The 22,554-nt window shown below is 48.4% G+C and overlaps 1 protein-coding gene across 2 annotated transcripts in view; it reads left to right on the top strand.

Annotated features, from left to right (window-relative positions):
• Positions 1-22,554, top strand: part of kirrel3l (kirre like nephrin family adhesion molecule 3, like) — a 32,094-nt gene that overhangs the window by 5,300 nt on the left and 4,240 nt on the right. For both annotated transcript variants that reach the window (XM_069656617.1, XM_069656616.1), the window contains exons 2-10: positions 14,633-14,788; positions 15,382-15,531; positions 17,512-17,669; positions 19,059-19,209; positions 19,349-19,454; positions 19,778-19,926; positions 20,044-20,171; positions 21,351-21,477; positions 21,612-21,712. In XM_069656617.1, coding sequence (XP_069512718.1) covers positions 14,633-14,788; positions 15,382-15,531; positions 17,512-17,669; positions 19,059-19,209; positions 19,349-19,454; positions 19,778-19,926; positions 20,044-20,171; positions 21,351-21,477; positions 21,612-21,712 — 1,226 coding nt within the window. The remainder of the gene's footprint in view (positions 1-14,632; positions 14,789-15,381; positions 15,532-17,511; positions 17,670-19,058; positions 19,210-19,348; positions 19,455-19,777; positions 19,927-20,043; positions 20,172-21,350; positions 21,478-21,611; positions 21,713-22,554) is intronic.

Below are 22,554 nucleotides of genomic sequence, written 5' to 3'. Positions count from 1 at the left end.
CCTACTGCTGGTTCCTTGAAGTCCAGCACCTGGCTTCTTCCTTTCATCTCTCCATCCCGTCCGCTTTAACTGCATGAAACCCCTACGACTAATATCGAGTTCAACCATTAACCAAAATAGTAGTTCGGCTGCGGCTGAGTCTTCCTCTGCTTGCTAAAAGAGCTCTGTGTTGTTACAGGCAGCTGGGTGAAAGGTCGGAGACGTCTTTTATTTCCATTTCGGACAGGGCCGAGAGACTCGCCCTGGGAGGTCTGCGAGAGAAGCCGGCCAATTTGCGATCAACTGAGGGGTGTCAGTCAAAGCTTATCGATCAGGCTTTTAACTGCGGCTCCCTCAATGCTCGAAACATGTTAATGTTATTGAGCTGTGCGGGGAGACGTGAGGAACAGTGGAGCGTGTGGGTGGTTTAGGTGGTCGGCGGTTGAACCGGTAGGAGGGTGTGAGGTGTGTCTTTCCCCAAGCTGATGCAATGGGCGCAGCATGAGAATAGGAGGGAGGGAGAAAGAATAGGAAGGCAGAGGGGTCAAAGGGATTTACTGCCAGGAGCCTAGCATTTCAGGTAATGGATATGCTTGTATTGGTGTAAACCAAACCTGCTGTTTTTCTTCCAGCGTGGCAGAGGTGAAAAAACAACAAAGGTGTAACTGACTGCAAGTCTGGGGGGGATTAATAGAAAGTTGATATTTCAGCACCGCAGGCTAAACATTAGATCTCAGGTGTACACTTGGACACGCAGAGAGGGTTTGTGTGCATGCATGCGTGTATGTGTAGAGTTGTGGATAGCAGGGGGGGAGGTAAGGAAGGCGGACAGTGGGAGGCTTTTCTGCTTCTGCCACATTCCTGCAGCAAGGAGGGCAAGAACACACGGCTAAGTGCTTCCCAAGCTGGCTGAGGTGAACCTATAACACCCCTCCTGGAGGAAGCAGCCCAACCATTGTTCCAGCACATTGCACCCGTCCGACTGAGGCATCCTAGCGCTGTGCAGATCCCAGGGGGGGTTCTGGAAAGGGAACGAGGCAGTGGAGGAGAGGGACTGATTTTTCCCTGCTCAGACTATCCACAGATGGGGCTACGGTACAGGATGCTGGCTGTTTGCTTTAGAAAGTCCCAGGCGTTTGCTTTGCAGTCGCCGTGCATAAAAGCTCTTGGGGATAGAGGAGGAGTGCCAGTGGAGACAACAGCAGGGGGAAGGAAAGAGGGAGTAGAGAAGAGAGAAAGAAAGAAAGAAAGAAAGAAAGAAAGAAAGGGATGGAAAAGGGACCTTGCCTAATATGATGTCAGTGCGAATATAGTGTCAGTGCCAAGAAGGGAAGACAGATGATACAGCCATACAATGATAGGGTAGTTGGGCGAGAGAGTGCTCAAGTCCTCCCCTGTTTCCAAACAGAGACATATAGAGGTGGAGATAATGGAGAAGGGAGGGAGAGTAAAGAGAGTAAGCGAGGAAAGGAAAAAGGAAGGGATGAGATGCGGGGAACCCAGGCTGCATCCATCATCTGGTTTGGTGCAGAAGCCATTTGTACCTATTGTTCTCCATAATTTGTTTTCTCAGAGCCTGCAACGGGAGGGGTGAAGGGGAGAGACAAAGCTACGGCAGCCATTTATTCCTGCGCTAATTACATAAGTGAGACAGCATAATTAGACGTATAGCTAAATAGACAATAGGCCGAGAGAGAGATGCACAGGGGGAGATAGACAGGGAGGTGTAGATGAATTCAAATAGATAAGAGAGGCATGGGCCGCTCTATTTCACATTCAAGAGTGCGAGGGAACATGTTAAAAGAAGTAAAGGGGATGGAGAAGGATAAAGGGAAAGGGAAAAGGGAGAGGAAAGGAGACGGGGCGATGGAAGGGATAAAAGATAAGAGGGAAGGAGAGAAAAGCCCTCTTCACAGACTGCACTTTGAGGTGCGGTCCAATGCTGCCAGAACAGTCACATCATTTAATACACCTGCTCAGTGGGAGGGAATGGAGAGATATAAGGAGATGTCGTAAAGAAAAGAGAGGAAAGGGCACAAGAGAAGAGAGGAGAGAGGGGACGGATCCCATCTCTTGCTTCTTCAGATCAAAGGCAGAGAGTGGCTACAGAAAGCTGTTTGTTGTGGCTTGTTTGGGAGGGTCTCTGTCTGCGTGGGGGTCATGATTTGACCTGAACTGCTATTTTGTTCAGGCGCCGTTACACTCCAACACAGCCGCATGGCAAACCCTCGAAGGTATCGCAGTCTGCTGGGCCTGGGGGAAGTTTTCTCGAGAGAACACGTGGCGTTCAGGAGAGCTAATGAGGAGATGTAGGATGAAAAAGTTTGTTGAGGAAAAAACCTTCACTGCTAACTGCTATAAACTAACTGAAACTGACCGAGCGTTTTAGCTTTTAGTCAATGCTGTGTTGCTGAATGTTCCGTGTGCGTGCTAATGCATTTGTGCATCTGCTCAGGTTCTTGTGGAGGCGGTGCGTGGGTGTGTTGAGCGTGTCACCAGCCTTTCAGGACTGTGATCCAGGGGAAGATAAATAGGCCCTTAATGAAGCCACTCAATCACCAGCCAGTTAAAACATCTGACCAAAGATTGAAGGTCGGTCAGGCCTGATTGGAGGCCTATTGAAGCCGGTTGAGGGAAGCTCTTGAGCCGTCACACTTTAGATTAACCATTCACTGCACTGTAGAGCGGCGCCTAACTACCCCTCTTTCTCTAAACAGTCCACTGACACACTATAGTAGCTCAAGTCAACTTCCTGATTGTGCTGGGGAGTTCTTTAAAAGCCAATTTAAACTCAGTCTTTTGTTTAACTCCCCAGGAACTCAAGCTGGGACATATTGTATTGGCTGTGTGTGTGACTGTGTGTGTGTGCTCTTTTATTGGGCTGAGGTTAAAGTTTTGTGTGGCCTGTCTTTGAGCATGTGATGTTTTGTTAAAAAGAACTGGGTGTATCTCAAAACTGGCACAGACCAGTTTTTTTTTTGGGTGAAAGAGAGGGTGCATGAGAGAAATCAATGGCCCAATTCAGCCTATTACAGCCATGACTGTTGCTGTAATGGTGTGGAAATGGACAGTGGTCATGTGGATCCCTTCTCTACCTCCAGGCTCGGATCACAACTGAGGCCGCGATTCATTTCCTTCCAGCTTTGATTAAAAAAAAAAAGTACTCTGAGGATTTCAAAGAGTCTCACATGATGGTGACGAGGGAAGAGATCCTCCTGTTTTTTTTTTTTTTAACGGATGAGTCCTCTTTTCTGCCAGGTTTGCCGAAGGACAAACATAACAGTGGGCTGCAATTTTGCTCAACAAATAATGGCTCCTCTGGTTCTCTCCCCTTCCAGCCTTTGCCTCTTTGATCCCAGGTAATGTGCTAACAAGCAACGGGTTCATGGAATACCCTCAACATTACTTTGTGTATTCGCATTGAGGTGTGAGAGTGTGTGTGCGTTTGCACATGTGTGGCTTTATGCCCGTGCGTGTGTGTTTTCACACCAATTAATGAATTGCTTTATGTGCCTGCTGAGGTGACGATGGCCTGTCTCTAGCAGGGCATTGCTTTTTCCTCCCTTCTGTGTCAGCTTCAATCCACGATGGCTGGGACCCTCTCTCTCGCACTTACACGTTAATGAGACCAGTCTAATTAGTCCTGGTGGTTCCATAAAGGGGACCCCCGGAAACCGCAGCACCATTGTGAGTTAGCCTAATCAAGGGAGCACTCAAAGACGATAGGCCGCTGCTCTAGTGAGAAAGTTCACACATATACGGAGACCTGCTTGGACTCACACTCAAATTAGCATCCGGCTAATTGGAACAGGAGCACAAAAAAGAAAATAACTGCTGTTTTTTTTTTCATGTGACCACTTCACATTTAGCTCCCCCGCTCCCTCGACTATACCCCCCCCCCCCCCCCCCACCTCCCCGAGGGCGATGCAGAGAAATGATTTTGCTCTCCTTCATCCCTCACTCTAGATAATTCAATATCTGTTCAATATCAAATAATCGCTCCCAATTTTTCAGCTTATTTTAACCTTATCGCTCAAACAGCCTCTGGGGGAGACGGGCCTCGTTCAACGTTGAAGAGGGGGGGAGGAAAGGAAGGGAGAGGTAGCTCCGAATAGAGCGAGCACTCTCTAAAGAGGGCTTTTAAATGTTTGTTGATCTCGTGGGCCATATGTGAAACAGCAGGAGAAAAGAGAGATACAAAGTACGATAAAGGACGATATAATCTTAAAGAATGTAGGGATGTGTAGGTGAGGTGCGTTGTGGTACTTAAGGTCCGGGGCTCTAACTTGTGTCCCACAGCACTTAACATGCCCCCAGCCATCTCTCCTGGCAGTTAATTAGAATCCAATAAGGTTGCCGCCTGTTGGTCATTGTTCCTCCAGTGTGTTTACCCTTTCCAGAGGCTCCATTCGCTGCTTAATCTGCCGAGAAGCTGAATGTCAATAGGTCAGGGCAAGACTCCAGAGCCCTGAGAGAGAGAGGGAGAGACAGAGGGAAAAAGGAAGACGAGAGGATCAGGGGGATGAAGGAAAGGGGTCATCTCGCTCTCTCTCCTCTCAATATTTTCCTCGGCTGTTCCATTCTCCTTGTTTTCCCCCCCTCTCCCTCCCTCCCCTCCACTCGCTCTTGCGTCTCCTCTTCTCTTCTTTTCTTCTCACTTCTAATCCGTCCTCTTGATTGTTCTAAGCTGCTTTCAGCCAGCCCCTGGGAGGGTGGGGGGGTGGGGGGGTTTGGAGTCTGTTTTAATTAAGATTTAAAAGACGACTCCCTCAAGAAGGGAGATTTAAGAGCAGGATGGACCGAGCGCCAGTACATGAATGAAGGTAGGACAGATTGCGGAGGGGGCTCGAGAAATATCAGAAATCGGTGAGAGGAGAAAGTTAAAAAGCGATAATTTGACACGTCGCACTCCCACACATTCACGCAGACACAGTCAGACTCTGAGGCATTCGAGTGCCTAAGCCAAATGGGATTTTTTTTCCCATTTGTAATCAAGCGGCACAATCTATATAGATCGATCTCAACTTCCTGTGATTCATACCATATCCTGCGAGGGTGATACGGGATCAGTGGTAGCCACCAGGCAGGCTGAGGGAGTTATCTCCACACTCTGTCTAATGATCGATCATCTCACCAGATGGCCTTAAGAGCATGTAACGCTCCACTTGTTTATCAGAGCCCAAAACCTGAAGCCTCTCGGTAGATGTGACCTGCTAAGGAAGTCTTGTTTGCAGACAGTAGAGAGTAGTAAAAATAGACTTGTTTTAATGGTGTAAAGTTTGCTTTAGTTGTATTTGTAGTGTGATCACACGTATGGACAGCAGCTGGACTCGTTTCCCTGAGTAATGTGGTGCTATTTGGGTGGCAATGTCACCGAGGTTGTAGCTCTAGAAGTCCCTGTTAGACGCTTAATTAACAGACTTATCGCACCCGCACAAAGGAGATTTCTCTGCCTGGTCTTACTTTACTTCTTCTGTGCAAACAAAGTGTGTGTCCATCTGCAGCCCGAGAAAAGGCGCGTGCTACTCGTTTGGTAAAACAGTCACATAGTCGCACACATCTGCCCCCCTAACGCGAACAGAGCATTCTTCATCCAGAGTTAAACCCCTAAAGAAAACACACCCCGAAAAACAGGCCGCACAATAAAGTGTTTAAGTTCATCAAGCTGCAGACCTGCTGCTGCAGCCGGTAAGGTGCTAAAGGCCGGGCAGGGGTCAAGAGCCCAACCCACGGCATTCACTGCCACGACACATCCCAACACACAGCCACCATATGTGCGGGGTGTCACAGTCAAAGAGCCGACCCACCCAGCACGACAAAGACCTATTCACTGCAAATCTGCAATGCCGTGGCGTGATTAGGACAGAATGCAGCACCAGTCCAGCCAGTAGACCAGAAGATGCGCAGAGGTAAAAAGAGTTTCAGGAAGAAGACAAAGAAGTTTCTTTGAGCGGATAAACGTAAGCATGATCTCGCCCTGAGCTTGCTGCAGCTCCATCAAAGCCCCCTGAGATTCTCCCAGCAACACTCTGCCTCCGTCACTCACAGCGCTGTTAATAAGGCCAGCAGTAAACGCCAGGAAAGATATGCAGGGATGAAAGATCCTTCCTTCATGTTCTTGCTTTGAGGATGTGTTTCCGGGTGTCAAGGGGAGGAGGGGGAAAATGCAGCTTTATAGAGTAAGGCTGCATTTTAATAGAAACAATAAACCCATCCGCTTATAAAATAATATTTTGTGTCCCATATCCTGTTGTGCTGCAGCTCTGGGGAGTTTTGGCAGACATGAAAAAAGCCCCGCCCCCCCGCCCCCCTCCTCTAAGCTCAAGGTATGGAAGAAGCCAAAGAATAAAGTGTGAGGAGCTCCTGGGGGAGGGATACATCACACATATATTCTTTCACCGCAGCGATTAATATCCGGGAAAAAAAGGTCAAACTTGACTTGAAACGGTCCAGTATATCACAGTTACATTCGGAGGCTGCATTTCATACATCAATCCCTGCTGTGATGTCTCATCAGCCTGGTCACACAGGAGAGACCCACACCGCACATTATCAAAGATTGATGGGGTGTCCTAGTTAAAGACAGGGGGAGGAGGGACGACTTGTTGGAGAAGGGAACTTTCCGGCACTCTCGGCGCTTTCGGAGTTGTTGATTGTAGCCTTTTACTGTATCATTACTGTAGCCGGGGAAATGTCACTCCAGGTTCCACCGCTTCCTGACCTACAGACCTGACCCCCTCGGACCTCGCAGGAACTTGCAAACGCGGCATGTTGACGTCAATGCTCTCACGGCAAGCGGCGAGCCTTCTCATCTCCTCCCGTCCGCCCTCTTCCTCTTCCTCCTCCTGTAAGCGGAGACAAAACAAACTGACAGAACAAACAGGCAGATTATCCTAAATCCTTTTTTCTCTAACACACAACCCTAACCGTCTCTTATATCCACTGTTCACCGTCATCCTACCCGTTTCTTGTTCTGAGCGCTTGCTTAATAATTAATTGATTAATTAGCTTGCTCATTAATCATTTATTCATTAATCATGGCCTGATTTTTCTAGAGGAAGCGGAGCAATCTGAAAAAACCCTGACTTCACATTTCACTCTAATTATGCTCCTTCGCTAATCAACGCTTAAGAAATGGAGTTTCAGGAAATGAGTTTTCCCCCCTTCCCTTCTTTTTCTCAACACAAAGCAGGATGTATTGAGGTCGGCAGGTAACGTTCTTTCCTCCTCCCTTTCTTGTGTTGTGGAAGCTCTGAGTCATCAGTAATTTTAAAGTAATGATTCAAGTTACGGGCGATCTGATGAGCGGAATAAAAATGTGATGTTAAATTATAACTCGGCTTTTCTGCACCTCGAGATGAAAGGGGAAGGGAAGAGAAATCCTTCTCACCGGCTAACCACAGACATTGATTAATAAATGGCAATTTGAAGGCCGTTTGTAAGAACAGAGAGGTGGCAGCGTTGTGAATCACACACTTATTGTTTTCACTGGATCCACAGCTCTCCTGGGAGAGGAGGTAATTTGTTTAATCGCCAGGAGTTATGTTCTCGGGACAGAGAGATGGGGAGATAGGAGAGTTCAGAAATCTCCCTCTGTTATGAGAAGGAAAGTGGAGGGAAACATTTTCAAAGAGGTTTAATTAGAGGTGTTTGTGGGCCTTTTGTGTTCCTGTTGGATGCAGAGTTCACAACACAGCCCGGCTGCTTCCTCTGAAGGGGCTCTTGTCAGCTGCTGACAAAAAAGAATTATGCATCAAATTAAAGAGAGCTCCAGTGAAATGGAGGCAAGTCGGGCATTAACCTCTAAGCTTTAAAAAGCACACATATTAAGCAACACTAATGAGAGTCTCATCGAGCGGCCTCTGTTTTATATTCAAACGCACACAAAAGCTTTGACTTCAATGTGCCATCGCTGCTTCTCAATGAGCTTGTCTCTCTGCTTCATCTCAGCGGCAGCCAGCGCTGCACAAGTGAACAATAGCGTAGATGGCCCTTTTACTCTAATGAGATGCATACATTTACAACATTACCACCCTCATTAAAAAATAATAATAATAAAGGAAAAAAAAGTATTAATTATGAAACGCACTACTTCCTATCGTGAAGAGCCAAGGGGGTCTCCACTGGGCTCAATTAGGAAGAGTAGGCCGCAAATCCCCAGACTAAATTAATTGACACCCCAGGGCATTAGGCCCAAAGTCCCAGCACAGAATCTATGTAGAGTGCTCCTTTGTTTTCATTTCCACCGCCTTTTAGAAAAAGCAAGAGATGGAGGCACTTTCAAACATGATCTCTTCATTGTTTTATGGATTTTTTAATCTATTATTTATTTATATACGTATTTGTTTCATTTACTCGTCATGTTCGCTGCGGGCTTGGAAAAGATTGACATTATTTCCTCTAAATTCCTCCCCCATCTTTCACGAAGCCTTTCCGTCACATGTTGTGCACCAGCGCTGTTTATCCAGCATGTCAGCTGTTATGCACACACTAAAGCAGGGCTTTCGCAAACAGCACAAGAAGTTAATGATTTAAAAGCACAGTAAATTATACTGAAAGCCCTTCCATCCAAACAGTGGTGGAAAAGGGAAGGGGGGGGGGGGGACAGGAGAGAGGAATTGGGATACAGATGCAGAAAGAAGAAGCAGGAGAGAGGGAGCGAGGGAGACGGGGGGACAGAAAAGGGCTGGAACTGTGACACAGATCCAGCCAGCAGCTGTCTTGCAGTGAAAACACCAGGGGGTAAGAAGGAATGACACGAAATGACAAGACTAGCTCAATCAACATCTTGTCAACACTGCTGGCTGATGTGTACAGACAATTTCATACCGCTGCCACCGACTCCCTCCCCTTTCTTTCTTTTTTTATATGTGTTTTTTATTTCCTGTCCTCCTGCCAGCCAGCCAGCCAGCCAGCCAGTCACTTGCTATCTGTCTGCACGGAGTCAGCTCTCAGCTCTTTTGGCTCTTGGCTGCAGAGTGGGGGAGCTGTTTAAAAGCTGTGCGGGAATTATACTCAGAGAGATGCTTCTGCCCCATAGAAACCCTAAAGATATGGGACTGTGACAGTGAGTGTGCGCTTTGTGTGTGCATGTGTGAGAAGACAGTATAAGAATGAGTGTATTTATGGCACTGCAGCACACCATTCACACACTGACTATGTCACATCAGCACTCTTGGTCTCCCCCCCTGCTCTCAGCCTCCTCCCTTTTCTTCCCCTCCTGGTATGCATACCGCTCTATTACTCCATCCGCTGCATCTGCTGCAGCAGGTACCCAGGGAGAAGCTCTGCCACTGCTCGCCCATGCGATCAGCCTCACTGCTGCCCTGATGTGCGCACTGCCCCATTCCAGCAGAGAAAAACCCGGTGGTGACAGCCTCGGAGACGGACTGATTACAGCGTTCCATCAATCCCCCTCTCAGGCCCGCTCCTCGGCAATTGGAAGCTGACAGGAGCCCACTTTTTCCATTTTTACCTTTCCTCAGTTTTTCCGCTCTTTCAAACATGTAGTGGCGGCTTTTTTTTTTTCTTTTTTCCCTTTCCTGTTGTTCCCCCTACTCTCTGCTTTCTTGAGTGTTGTGTTGACAAGCTGACACAAACCCCTGTGATTTTCACACCAGGGGATGCAGGGAGCGAGAGAGAGGGAGCGAGAGAGGGGACATGGGGGGGGGGATACAGGATAGAGGAGAGGAAGTGATAGGGAGGAAAAAGAGTGCAAAGGAGAGGCTGGCAAGAGATGACAGCTGACACGGAGTCTGGAAAAGCAGAGCGATGGCAGAAAGAGCCATGGAGAAAGCAAATCAACAATTAGTAACACCTTATATAACTCTCAAAGGGGGCCTGCTAGGCATTGATTTCAGGGATCATGGCTCACTGACTGTAGACGTGTGAGCGATAAACAGAGGAATGAGAGGATGGATTGTGGAGGGATGCAGGAATGGAAGAGAATGGCCCGGGTTGGGGTATCAGCAGAGCACCAGAGGAGGGGGAGGGGGGCTTGGTGGGTGAGCGGGTCCACTCTGTAAAAAGGGTCTAGGTCTGAGCCAAGATTGTTCACAATGGAATAAAGGCTGAAAGGGGAGGCTTGGAGGATTAAACTCCAGCAAAACAGCCCTTAAAAAGCTGTTAGACTGCAATTTGGGCACCAAAAAACGCAGAATGGGAGAAAAGATAGTGAGCGTGGGTGGGTGGGTGTGCAGCTGGAATGCAACGTGGGAGAGGAAGGATTGAAGAGAGGGTTCCGGGGCGCATTAAGGTGTGAGAGAGGAGGCCATCTGCAGAGGCACAGGCTGAAGCTGTTTGCAGCGGTCAAAGAGAAACAGAGAGGATGCTGGGTGCCACACGGCCACATGTTGGTGTGTGGTATCTGCTGTGAGCCCCCCCCCCACCCCCCTCGCCGCAATCCCTCAGAAGTTCTGGAGGAGTCGTGGTAATGAGCTTAGTAGCCAGATCAAACATGAGATGGGTGCTGGGACCCCTTTGGGACATACTCCATAGTTCGGCTACCTCAGCACTACTGTCTGTTTGTGTACACACACGCACACACACACACAGGAAGTGGAAGACAAAAGAGTCCAAACAAAGGGATAATAATTCCATACAGAGAGAAATGGAGCTTGCATTTTCCAGCCCGATTTAGAAGCCTTATCTAGACAAGACACAATGGATGGCATTTGGGGAAAGGGGCTGTTTATTCCAAGCTTGACACTTTTTTGCCAATTGCCTTGTTTTGTGCTTTGCTGCCTTTTCTCCTCGTGTTCTCCTCTCTGGCTCTCATTGTGGAAAAAACTCACACCAGTTGGACGCGGGATTGTGCCTCCACCACCGGGGTGAAAACGCGACATCGGGCGCTATTTTTTATTTTTAACATGTTGAATTATTTCTGCAGCGAGCAAATTGTCCAGTCAACTCGAGAGCACTTATATTCATAGACCCCACAGGAAGGGATGCTGCGCTCTTTGAACTGGATGGGAATGAGGACATGGAATAAAATCAGGACCAAAATAGGGACTCAGCTTGGACTGAGTGTTGAGTGTCATTGTAAACACACAGGAAATGGAGAGAGTGCGCCGCCTGAACTGTTACAAACAAGACAGCCTGATGTTATATTTGAAGGCGCTGACTTTCTGAGTGCTGTGTTAAATTGATTTATGACCTGAAACGTTTTTTTTTTTGTCAGATTACCAAAATGGCTTCGCAGATTACGACTCGTATGACTTGGAAATAAGTGCACTGTGCTGTGCGCTTTAGATCCACATTTCATCTAAAGGTCATCTGCAATGCCATTATCTTCCCCAGTCTTTAGCATTATGGCCGGCGCTTACACTTATACATTCCCAGTACACACACACACACACACACACACACACACAGTGGCTGGCTCAATCTAATTCTATCAAGGCAGATGTCCCGTGGTGGACGGATCATTGCTGACATCTGTCCATCTCTTCCTGATCCTTCCTGATGTGAACGTATCCCTATCGGTTCAGACGGAGGAGAGAGGCAGAGAGAGAGCGCCGGCAGTGCGGGGGTCGTCTCAAAGCTCTTTAATAGGTTGTGTCCAAGTCGGAGAGGCTGTTTTTTTTTTTTTGCACTTAACTCCGAACATGTGACAGAAAGAGCAAAGTCACTGTGTCAAAGTAACTGCTAAATGTGCCTGACGAGTTGCTTTCCCTATCAACACTGCCCCGCCCTCCACAGATACACAAACATTTTTAGACTGGCAAACACACACACACACACTCTGAGCCCACACAGTCGGGCACACACACACACACACACACACACACACACACGAACTTAGCCCCATGTGCATCCAGCGGCGTGAAATGATATTCCATTTTGAGAAATCCGGATTAAAATGTATCAGGCCAAATGTGTTTTGACCTTGTTACTGGGGGATGGAAAAGCACACACAAACACGCACACACACGTACACACACGCACAGCCAAGGTAAGAAATAGAGTAAATCTTGCATTTTTTGGGACAAGGACTTGTAAATCTAAATTTTAACCACCTTTAAAGTGGCATTAAGCACACCGCATGTGGTACAACTAATCTACACGGCGCATATTTACCTGCGTAACATTCAAGGCGACGTGCTAAATGCTAAATAAACTCACATCTACTGCAGGAGTGTTTGGATTTCAAGGGGATTCACATCTTTCTTTTGAAATTTGATTCAATTGGAGCCAATAGACAATCTCCTCATTTTGAGTCTGTTGAAAACACTGAACGCTGCTGTGTGTCGGTGTTTGTGTGTGTGTGCGTGACACTGCAGCACACCAAGAACGAGCCTCCTCACACCCACAGCTCCCTGACTTCTTCTGACTGCGTCTCCTCCACCGACTCTTTGTCTGCCTCTCTTCCTCCCTCTCTCCTTCCGTCAGAAATGTATTCATGTAATTAAGCTGCTAATACACCGTCAAAGAATTGTCTAATTCAGCAAGGAGGAATTAAAGGAATCTGGCATGAGTCATTAGCCAGTCGAGATGTTCTGTTGAGCGTTTTCAATAAGGGATCCGGAGAGCAATGAATCACCCGTATGGTGTGAAGACATTCGCTACAGCACATACGCTGCACTCTATATTTGTTCGCCTGTGTTTGTACGTGTGCGCGCGTGCCGCGTTAATTGCCATATGTGAGCATGAGAAATTGCGTGTGGGTGAGGTAAAGAGAAACAATTCAGTGCATGTAATCCATCTCAACAATCAACCAATGCACTGAATTATTACCCATTGTAAACATTTAGATACTCTGGGCAAGATACTTAATTGCAATCAATGTTTGAACTGTTGCAAACACAAAGAGGAAAATCCCCTCGCTCAGTGTGCAGGGGGAGGCAGAGGAAGGCGCTCGATAGCTCATAAAGGCAGAATGTTAGGGACAGACTGTAAGAACCGCATTTCAGGAGGTATGATGGGAAAATGCCAGCCTTCGCTAAACGCCTAATAGCCTGAGCTAGAAGATGTTTCACTTCTCATTGACGCTCTTAAATTGGCCTCTTTTGATCCGCGGTGCGTGACACACATACAGCCTACCTGTTCGCATCCAGCGCTCAATAAGCTTTCAAACAGCCGGGTTAAAATGATGCACAGGGAGACGCTATTGGTGAACAAACACGCATTGTTCTGTGATGTTTTGTGTCTGTTCAGTTATCTATTAACATCTCTTCTGGCCCAGATGGAAAGAAAGAAAGTATGGGCAGCATGTGAGAATGGATTTCGAGGCCCCGCTGGAGCCATGGAGGACTCACGTTCCTGATGATCTCACTGTTTGGCGGCTCTGATTGTGCCGTTGGGCGACAGAGGCGGGAGGGTGCAAAGCGAGAGGGGAGGAGCGGGGCAGGGTTCAGTCCATGGTGCACCCCGAGATGAAGTGGATAATTGAGTGCGGAATAAACACTGCCAACAACCTCGGAAGCCCCCCTTTTCAACAAGAAAGAAAAACTGGAGAGATTGGAGCGAGAAAGAAGGGAGGAGGGGGGGAGAGACCGGGGAAAGAAGAGAAAAGGGGTGAGACAGAGAGAGAGAGAAAATCCCAGCTACCCTCTGGGGGGAAAAGCTGCTATTGAAAAGCTATTAAACTTGCATTTAGCAGGATTGATTGGAAATGAAGAGGCCTATTAAAAGAGAGGGACAAGGGGACAATAGCGCGTCTCTGGCCGCCGTATGTTGCCCTCCTTTCAGCGGCTTTCTTTGCTGGGAGGGGGGGAGCAACCCTGTCTGTTTAAGCGCTCCCACCAAGAGAAGCAGTTCAGGGGGGGCTTAGCAGTGCCTGAATAGAGCCCTCTTTATCTGCCTCTGTCCCCCTTCCCTTCCATTCTCCAGCGAGCAACAAAGAAAGAGAGAAGGAGAATGAGTTTTTTTTAAGTCCTCTTCACGACTCACACAGACACCCCACTTAGATAACCAACCAACCGCCTTCCTCCCTCTCCTCCTACCTTCCCCTACGGATTAGTTACCTCTGGAGTGTTGCCATCTTCCCCTGCCAGTAGGGTTTGTAATGCTCAATCGTTAGCATAGAGGCACAAACAGTTGGAGCCGCGGATCCATATTCACACTGTGTTTCTGCATGCGTGTGAAGGCGGGCCAGCCAATCCGGAGAGACTGCGTGCCGTACTTAAACACAGCAGCGGAACGGCGGCAGGTGTCTCCGCTGACTTTCAGCAGGCTCAAACGGATGGGTCTCCTGGGAGCTTTAATGGAGTTTTGATTGTTTAACATCCATTTTTACAAAAAGCACAGTGAAAGAGTGGCACATTTTTCTCCCAGGAAGAGAGTGTTTGCTTCATGTCAGCGAGCACAGAGCCATATGGTCTTGGGAAAGAGTTAAATAAGTTATGAGGCGCAGCTGACTCTTCCTCTTAGAAGCAACATTTATGGGGAGAAAAATAATATTTTCACACGTCAGTCCTGTCCGTTCTCTCAGCGAGCGCCATGAGAACGAGAGAGTGAGCGCACGGGTTCATTGGAGTCTGCTCTTACAGTGAAAGTTTCACTCTTCATCTCTGCACAAACATACGCCCCTTATATTCACTGTAGAGCCCTTAGCAGCACCCTGTGTACCGACTGTATATCCTGTATGTCCATCGACTATAATGAAACTGAAGAGATGTTATATTCACACCATGCTTTCTCTCCTTTCTCCCAGCAGCCACCCAAGCAGCCTACTTCTCCCAGCAGCCCCAGGACCAGGTGGTGGTTTCCAGTCAGTCGGTGACTCTGCCTTGTGTCATAGTGGGGTATCGGGGAATGGTACAATGGACCAAAGATGGCCTGGCGCTGGGAGGAGAGAGAGATCTACCAGGTATCGTATGCTTTCCTCTGCCTCTCTTGCTTTCTGTGTGTTTATCGCTCGCTCTGTCTGTCTCGCACGATCAATGCCAGCTCTCATTAGAAGCCGAGTCTCTCCCTGTCAAACACCGGAGTTTTACGCAAATTAATGTTTAGAGAACAATGTACCTCAGACAGGTCGGCTACTGCTGCACACACAAACTTTAATTTGTTGCTTAGCATTTTAAGGGTCTTGTAGGAAGGTAGATAATCAATTGGCTTTTGTCACGCACTGACATTTAAATGTGTGGCAGACTAGAGAGAAGGTGGAGAGGCTTCCTCTTGACCTTAGCCACCCCATCTTTATTGTGTCTGTGTTTAAAGGACACACTCCTCATGCAGCAGACTTCTCACGTGTTGCATTTCGAGCCTCCTGCTGCTCCGCTAACACAACGGCTCAATTCCCGGCCCAGTGAGGTGCTTCTTTGCTTTCATTTGTGTCTTGCCACGTTTCCCTCGCCTTTGTTCGCGGCACAAGTCTGTTCATTTTATAGTCCTTTCATTATGTGTTTGTTGTCGCTCCGTTTGTTTGTCCCTGACTCCATTCTCTGTTTTGGCTTCACGCAGGCTGGACGCGCTATTCCTTAATGGGCGACCCGCTATCAGGCGAGCACAGCTTGCTGATCGATTCGGCAGAGTTGGCGGATGACGCGGTGTACGAGTGTCAGGCTACACAGGCAGGACTGCGCTCCCACCGTGCCAAGCTCACTGTACTAGGTAAGATACACAGCTCATGCATGATCCCCGCAGCCAGCCCGCGTGCCAAGGCCTGCGGGCTGGCAGCGCTCGGGAACAATCAGGGGAGTGTCCTCATCGCAAAACACAGACACATGGAGACAAATATGTACAAATCGCACGCAAACAATACACCGAGAAGATAATCGCATTCAAACTTATCATGGAGGAATAAAAAATACATCAAAACACTCTCCAGGTGATTTGCAATTCATAAAACAAACTGTGATCAGCGCTCACAGATAACCCCGTCATAAATCTAGTTTTCTGGTGAAAAAAAAATCATGTCCTGAATGTATAATTCAGACCGAGCGCGGCTCAGCCAAGAGACTGAAGCAGAAAAAAAGAGAAGGAAAGCCCTCTGCTCTCAGTGGCAGTAATCAAGACTGTGGACGTCTGAGATAATGTGATTGCTGCAGTCACAAATGACTTGCGTAGTCGCTTGAAAGTCAGGGTCTGCACAGTTAGCACATTTTACAGTGAGCTACAACATTTGTCAAGCGCAAGGCGGGTTTTTACATTAACATGATGTGAGTGATCTACTTCTTCGCACAGACGTTAGGAGGTGGGGGGGCGGTAAGGAGGAGGAGGAGGAGGAGGAGGAGGAGGGCCAGGTCTCATGGGGATCGGATTCGGCAAAGCACTGCTGGCATCTGGTGGCATGCAAAGGAATACCACTCACTTAAATTTGTCCCGTCAATTGTCCGTATATTCACCTCCAAAGTATTACACAGAGAGAGCTGTAACAATTCTACAGGCACGGTGCTGACGCTTACCCCGCAGCACAATGTGCAGCTTTCACCACAGAGCCTTGAATTGTCCTTGAATGTGTTACCGCCGAGCTGTGAAGTCTGAGTTCATTGAGGCGGCATGACAAGCGGCGCTGGGTTTGCCATGAAAAGGCAAGCAGATTGAGATCACGCTATGTCAGAACATTTCAACCAAATGAATCGACTCAGAGAGCTCACCTGTGTTCGTCAGCCCACCGCTCCGTGTCTAGTGTCACTGTCAGAGCGGCACAAAGCAGCGCGGTCATCGCATGCCCACACACAGCCGTAACGACGCCGGTGTGGAGGCAGCACAGAAAGTTGATAATATTGCTTTTCTACATTAAGCGCGCTCTTAGAGACCAAGCCTGGTGATTCATGATGTGCAATTCATAAACATCCCACTATATTAAAAGGAATCAGGTGGATCCTTTAGGCGCCTGCAGTACATTCCTGCATGTGTATATAAGGAGAGAAGGGGGCTTTTTCCGCACATGTGTAGGTGTGTGCACATGCCTGTATGTGTGTATGTGTAAATCAATGTGGCCAGATGAGACCAAAGCAATCCTGCACAGTCAAAGGAGTCAACGGCGGGAGTGCAGTCAGGGGAATCGGCATGGAAATTAAAATCACCTAGCACTCGGATTCCATTAGTGTCCGTGGCGCGGCAGCGGAAGGACCTCTGACAATTCAGATACACACAGTGAAATTGGTTCGGTGGAGGGAGCGAGAAAGGCCAGCACAAACCCCATGTTTACGCCTTCTCTTATTGGTTGGGGAGATAGACGCCTTCATCAGGGGTGGCACGCTTGGCTTGCCAGTGGTGCGTGCGAAACCATGCAAATAAATGAACAAATAAGCAATTCAGTTGAAACATCACTCTGCAACAATAAGAGCAAATAGAGTAATAATGCAAGTCCCAAGGAAGGAAATAAATAAGGTTGAGTGTGTGTTTTTTATAATGACGACTGTTCTCGCTGCTCTCTCCTGTCTGAAACTACACCTTGTTAAACAGACACATGGCCTTAAGAAGATGTTTGCCTCTTTTGCTGGCGCGATATATTGATGCTGAGCTAAGAGCAACAGCAAACTCAATATCAGAACGACTTTTTTGTGGCTTTGTTCTGGCCTGCAGCTGTAATGAGATTTTTTTTGTTGTTGTTGTTTTGAGTGCTATGTTTGTTCTGCTTTACAGTTCCTCCTTCAGACCCCGTGGTGGAGGGCGGCCCTGTTGTTCGTCTTAAGGCCCACACACCGCACAACCTTACCTGCAGAGCCTCAGGAGCCAAACCTGCTGCTGAGATCACCTGGTACAGAGATGGAGAGGTCATGGAGACGGCGATTTATTCCAAGGTACAGTGAGGAGAGATCTTTTGCACAGCACTATCATTCAATCACTAACACCCACGCTGGATTACAAAACATAACGGGAGGCAGAGAAAAATGCAAAGCTATTCAAAACAGTTTTTTCTCTGAGGGTACGATAGTCCTTTTCTTTTGTTTTTCTCCTCTTTCTCCCATGATCGCCACCCCTCTCTGGCACGATTTGTCCGCTCACTCTCTGCAGTCCCCCTCCCATTTTTACTCACGCCTGACCCCCCACCCACTCCCACCCTACCTCCTCCTCCTCCTCTGCCTCACCCCCCTCTCTCTCTCGCTAACCCCCTCCTCCCCCTTTGCTCGCTAATGCAGCGACACTACAGCATAACTGGAGCATGCCAAAGCTCAGACAGGCATGAGTGTTTCATACAGTAGAGTTTCTGCAGAGAAGAAATCACCCACAACAATGCAGAAACACAATGGGGATGCGCCGGAGCGTAAGCCAGCCACGGCTGGGAAAGTGTCACATTTTTCATGCTCTCTGGCCACGCTAAACGACGCTAAACGCTACATTTAAGGAGGCGAGAGCCTGCAGTGAGACGGGAGGGGGGGAGGAGGCAGAGGAAAGAGGGATACGGAGGGGAAAGGATACGGAGTGATGTAGTGAGATAGCTTTGTGAAAAACAGAGAGAATTTCCAACATTAAGAAGAGAGGCTGGGGGGAAAGAGAAAGCTTTGTCCGAGTGAGGGGTGGTGACAGGGAGTGATGTGATTTGATCTAGCATAAAAATGCTTTCTGTGTGTCAGGCTGAGGAAGTGAAAGCCTGCGTCCATTGATTTGGCTGTCCAGGGAAAAGGCTCAGCTTGCCCTTGCTGTTTTTCAAAAATGTGTGACACTTTTTTTTTTTTTCTCACTGGCACCTCCCAAAAAACACTCGCACAGGCACCTTGGCCGTCACAGTTTTTTCCTGGTGTGTGTGTGTGTGTGTGTGTGTGTGAGTGTGTGAGTGAGTGTGTGAGTGAGTGAGCAGTGAGCCATATCCTCAGAATCTACACCTTTCCTCACTTAGGCGTATTGATTTCTGTGAGCAGTAAATAGATTTAAAAGATGATGACAAACAAGAGCGCTGACGGGGAACACTCTCAGAAATGTGGGAACAGCACAATATCCCCCGCTGCATCGTAAAATATATGATTTAACTGCCATGCCATAGAACAGGACGGCAATTTTAATGCCTCGCACATGAAAAAATAAGAGCGGCGGTGTCATAGAGATATTCCGAAGTGATGCGATCACAGGTAGTAACTTGGTTGTGTGACATTGAGCCGGTTTTTCAGGCGACTGTCTTTCAAAGTTGAGTTTGCTGCTCAGACCTCCAGCGGCATCTAACAGCCACTCTGCTTTGTTTTCAAACTCCACAGACACCGATGGAGGATGGGAAGAGGGAGTCTGCTGTCAGTATGCTTCCAATCGTTCCTGAGGACAGCGACTCCGGGCGCACCTACACCTGCAGGGTTCTTAACCCCGCCGCCCCCGCTGGACGACAGACATCTATCACTATCAATGTCCAACGTGAGTGTCCTGGCATCAGACCACAGAAACGTCACAGCACAGTGCAGGCTATGTGCATGGGACCAATGAGATTACTTAACACGATGAAGTTCTGGGTCACACATTCATGTCAGTAACAGAAAGGTTTTCCTCCTCGCAGACCCTCCATCAGTGACTCTATCAGTCCAGCCTCAGACTGTGACCGAGGGAGCCAAAGTCCTCTTCATCTGCTCTGCTTCGGCCAACCCTGAAATCACCGGTTACAGGTATCTATCCTTCTTTGTCATCTCCATTTACCACTCTGATCCTGCACGCGCGCACAGCCTGCAGTCACAGATCACGCTACAGTACAACCATACAACTATTTCATCGCATTACGGAGGAACAAACAAAGCCATGTCATCCAAAAAAGCAATAAAAGTATGCAAGTGTTTACTAGATTTACTGGGTTAAATGGTGTGCTTGATTGGCAGCGTTTGATTGTGATTGGCACAAGCCATGAATCAGCTAATAGCCACTTTGATACGCATGGCTAAGTACCCTCCCTGAACTAATGCGGCTGTATAATGTGATTATTCATCCGTCCCAGGTGGTCCAAAGGAGGAGTTCCCATCTCTGAAGCAAACGGGGACAGCCTTGAGGTGACGGTGGACTACTCCTACTTCACCGACCCGGTCTCCTGCGAGGTGTCCAACTCTGTGGGCAGCACCAACGTCAGCACCCTGGTCGATGTCCAATGTGAGTTTAACTCCGGGCAAACGTTTTCTACAGTGTATTCAGAGCTTTTCTCTTGTTGTTGTTTTAAAAGCACTCTCTTATTGATTGTAACTGGCCGTCTGCGCTGCTTCACCCTAGTTGGCCCCAGACTGCTGTCGGAGCCTAAGCCAATGACAGTGGACATCGGGATGGATGCAGCCTTTACTTGTGCGTGGACCGGAAACCCTCCTCTGACCCTGGCCTGGACCAAGCAGGGCTCCAGCGTGGTAAGGCGACGCGCATTAGTCACCGCTTTTATCTCGGTTGGGAAGGTGAAGCTTCAACACCATTCCTCATCACCTCCCCTCCAGAGGGAAGCATTCACACATGGCCTTGAGGCATGAATCCTTCACACTTTTTCTCCCCCCACATGTTGGCTTTTTTCAGGCTGAATCTTCAACAGCTCCTCTCTGCATGCTCCCCGAGGGCTGACGCCTCTGGCAGAATCTGTCTGTCCACTGATTGATTCATACGGCATCGTCGGGCCACATGACGTGCTGTCGTAATTCTTAGCACAACCGATCAATCGATAAATCAATCAGTCACAGTGTGGTCACACAATCACAACTTTTAGAGCAGCATCTTAGACATTAAAGAGGCCCGGCTGCACTTAAGTACCCATCTCCTCATTGTTAATTTCATAGGTGAAACAAATCTCCATCTCCACCTTCACTTTGCATCATCCTGGTAAAAGTCTTTCAGTGTAAACAGCATCAGTGGGGACATCCCACAGGAGCCTCTCTCCTAACATAATTTCAGAGGCGATGCTGCTGGAGAAAACACCCGCGGTAACAAACCGGCCTGCAGGATGGCGTAAGCGATGCTGTCATCTTAAAGAGTGAGCGCTTTCAGCCCCTCCGAGGGAGCCGCGCAGGCATTTTTCTAATCCGCCCACTGCCACTGTCCCCCCACACAGCCACCAGTAATGGATTAATTGGGTTACTCCATAAATGTGTTGAAATAAAAAATCGGAGAGAGTGATAGCAGGGGGGGGGGTGTAGAGATGGAGGAGGAGGTGGAGAGAGTAGGGGTAAATGGATTAATCACAGCTTGATGGAATGACAGGATCAATGAGCTAAGGAGTGAGTGAGTGTAGCAGCTCAAAAAGGCTGGGGCCCACTCACACCGGAGTGTGCTCTGTTCTGTCCCCGCTGTTTAATTACAACAATCTCCCCAGCCGCACGGTCACTCGGCGGCGGCTGGAGTGCTTAATGCTGTGATTAAAGCTCTTCACAATGAAATTAAACTCAAACCAGCAGCATTTGTTACAATGGTCAGCCCACCTCTGCGCTGCCTCCACAATGAGTGGGCCACCGATAAAGTTCCCGGTCTCCTTTGTCTGCTCTTTTTCTGCCTCGTGTTCGCTCTAACACACTTCTCACTTGTCTCCCCGGATTTCTCTCCAGGTGCTCAGTAATGGTAACACCTTGCAGCTGAAGGCTGTTACCCAGGAGGACGCCGGAACATACACCTGCAAGGCCATTGTACCTCGGATTGGAGTTGCAGAAAGGGATGTCACTCTGACTGTAAATGGTGAGTATGGAGGGCGCCTTGTGATGTTGTGGTTTGATCTGCTGAAAAAAGAGCATCATAATAGATACCTGACATTGTGGTATTGATCAGTAATTCAGAATATTCTGTCCCTTTTTCTTCCTTCCTCACACCAGGTCCTCCTATCATCACAGTGGAGGCCACGCAGCACGCCGTCAAGCACTCCAAGGGCAAGCTGGAATGCCGGGTGGGAAGCAGTCCCCCGCCTGATAAGATTGTAAGTTAGCCTCTTATTTGTCTTGTTTGTCATTCACTTATGCTTTGGAGCTGACGTCCTCCATGTTCCTCCTCGCACACCCCCATGAGATGGCTCACTCAGTGTAGTTTTACCCCTGACCTCACCTTCACACCTTTCCACCCGCACATCTCCACCTCACACGCTAACAAACACGTACACACACATATTCACAGCTGTAATTGCTCCGACATTGACTGGAAAGGATAGTGGAGTTGGAGGAGCTGTGGGAGACCGGCTTCCTGCAGGTTTCAGCCAAACCGCATTCAATTAGCGGCCCGAGAGGCATCACTCGGCTGACCCTGTTGAACTGCTGAACGTACGCTGGGCTGGGAGAGGATAATTAGGGTGTGAGGAGGAGTGAGAGACAGGTGCCCTGCTGGCCCTTGTGCTGGAGACAGTGGAGAGGAGCCTTATTTCATAGTGCAGCTACCTAACCCTCCTTAGGCCTCACCTGCAGGGCAGACGTGGGAGGCAGCTTAAACATGAGCCTGTGAGCTGTGTCAGCCGCGGAGCATCGTAAGGGTCGGCGCAAAGAAAGTAGAACGGAGAGAGAAACTGATGTTCAGTCAGCGGCAGGCGGGGATCTGAGGATAAACAGCTGCACGGGCCTCCGCTTTGCTCACCAGAGAGAGATGCTTCTTAGATAAGTGATTTACACAGGGGCGTTTCCGGGGGGGGGCATAGGGTGGCACTCTTGAAATATGATTATCCACCCGATCATACTGGCCATCCTATAACCCTTAAATAGGATTTGCTATCTGCCTGGTCAGTTGGGATGTGTTGCAACAGGCTGCTAGCAACTTTTGTGACATTTGAATGTA

The sequence above is a fragment of the Semicossyphus pulcher genome, unplaced genomic scaffold (assembly GCF_022749685.1).
Source record: "Semicossyphus pulcher isolate SPU_LCO1_2020_fin unplaced genomic scaffold, fSemPul1.0.p SCAF_9, whole genome shotgun sequence".
NCBI lineage: Eukaryota > Metazoa > Chordata > Actinopteri > Labriformes > Labridae > Semicossyphus > Semicossyphus pulcher.
The sequence above is the reverse complement of the archived record's forward strand: the minus strand, read 5'-3'. Positions and strand labels throughout refer to the sequence as shown.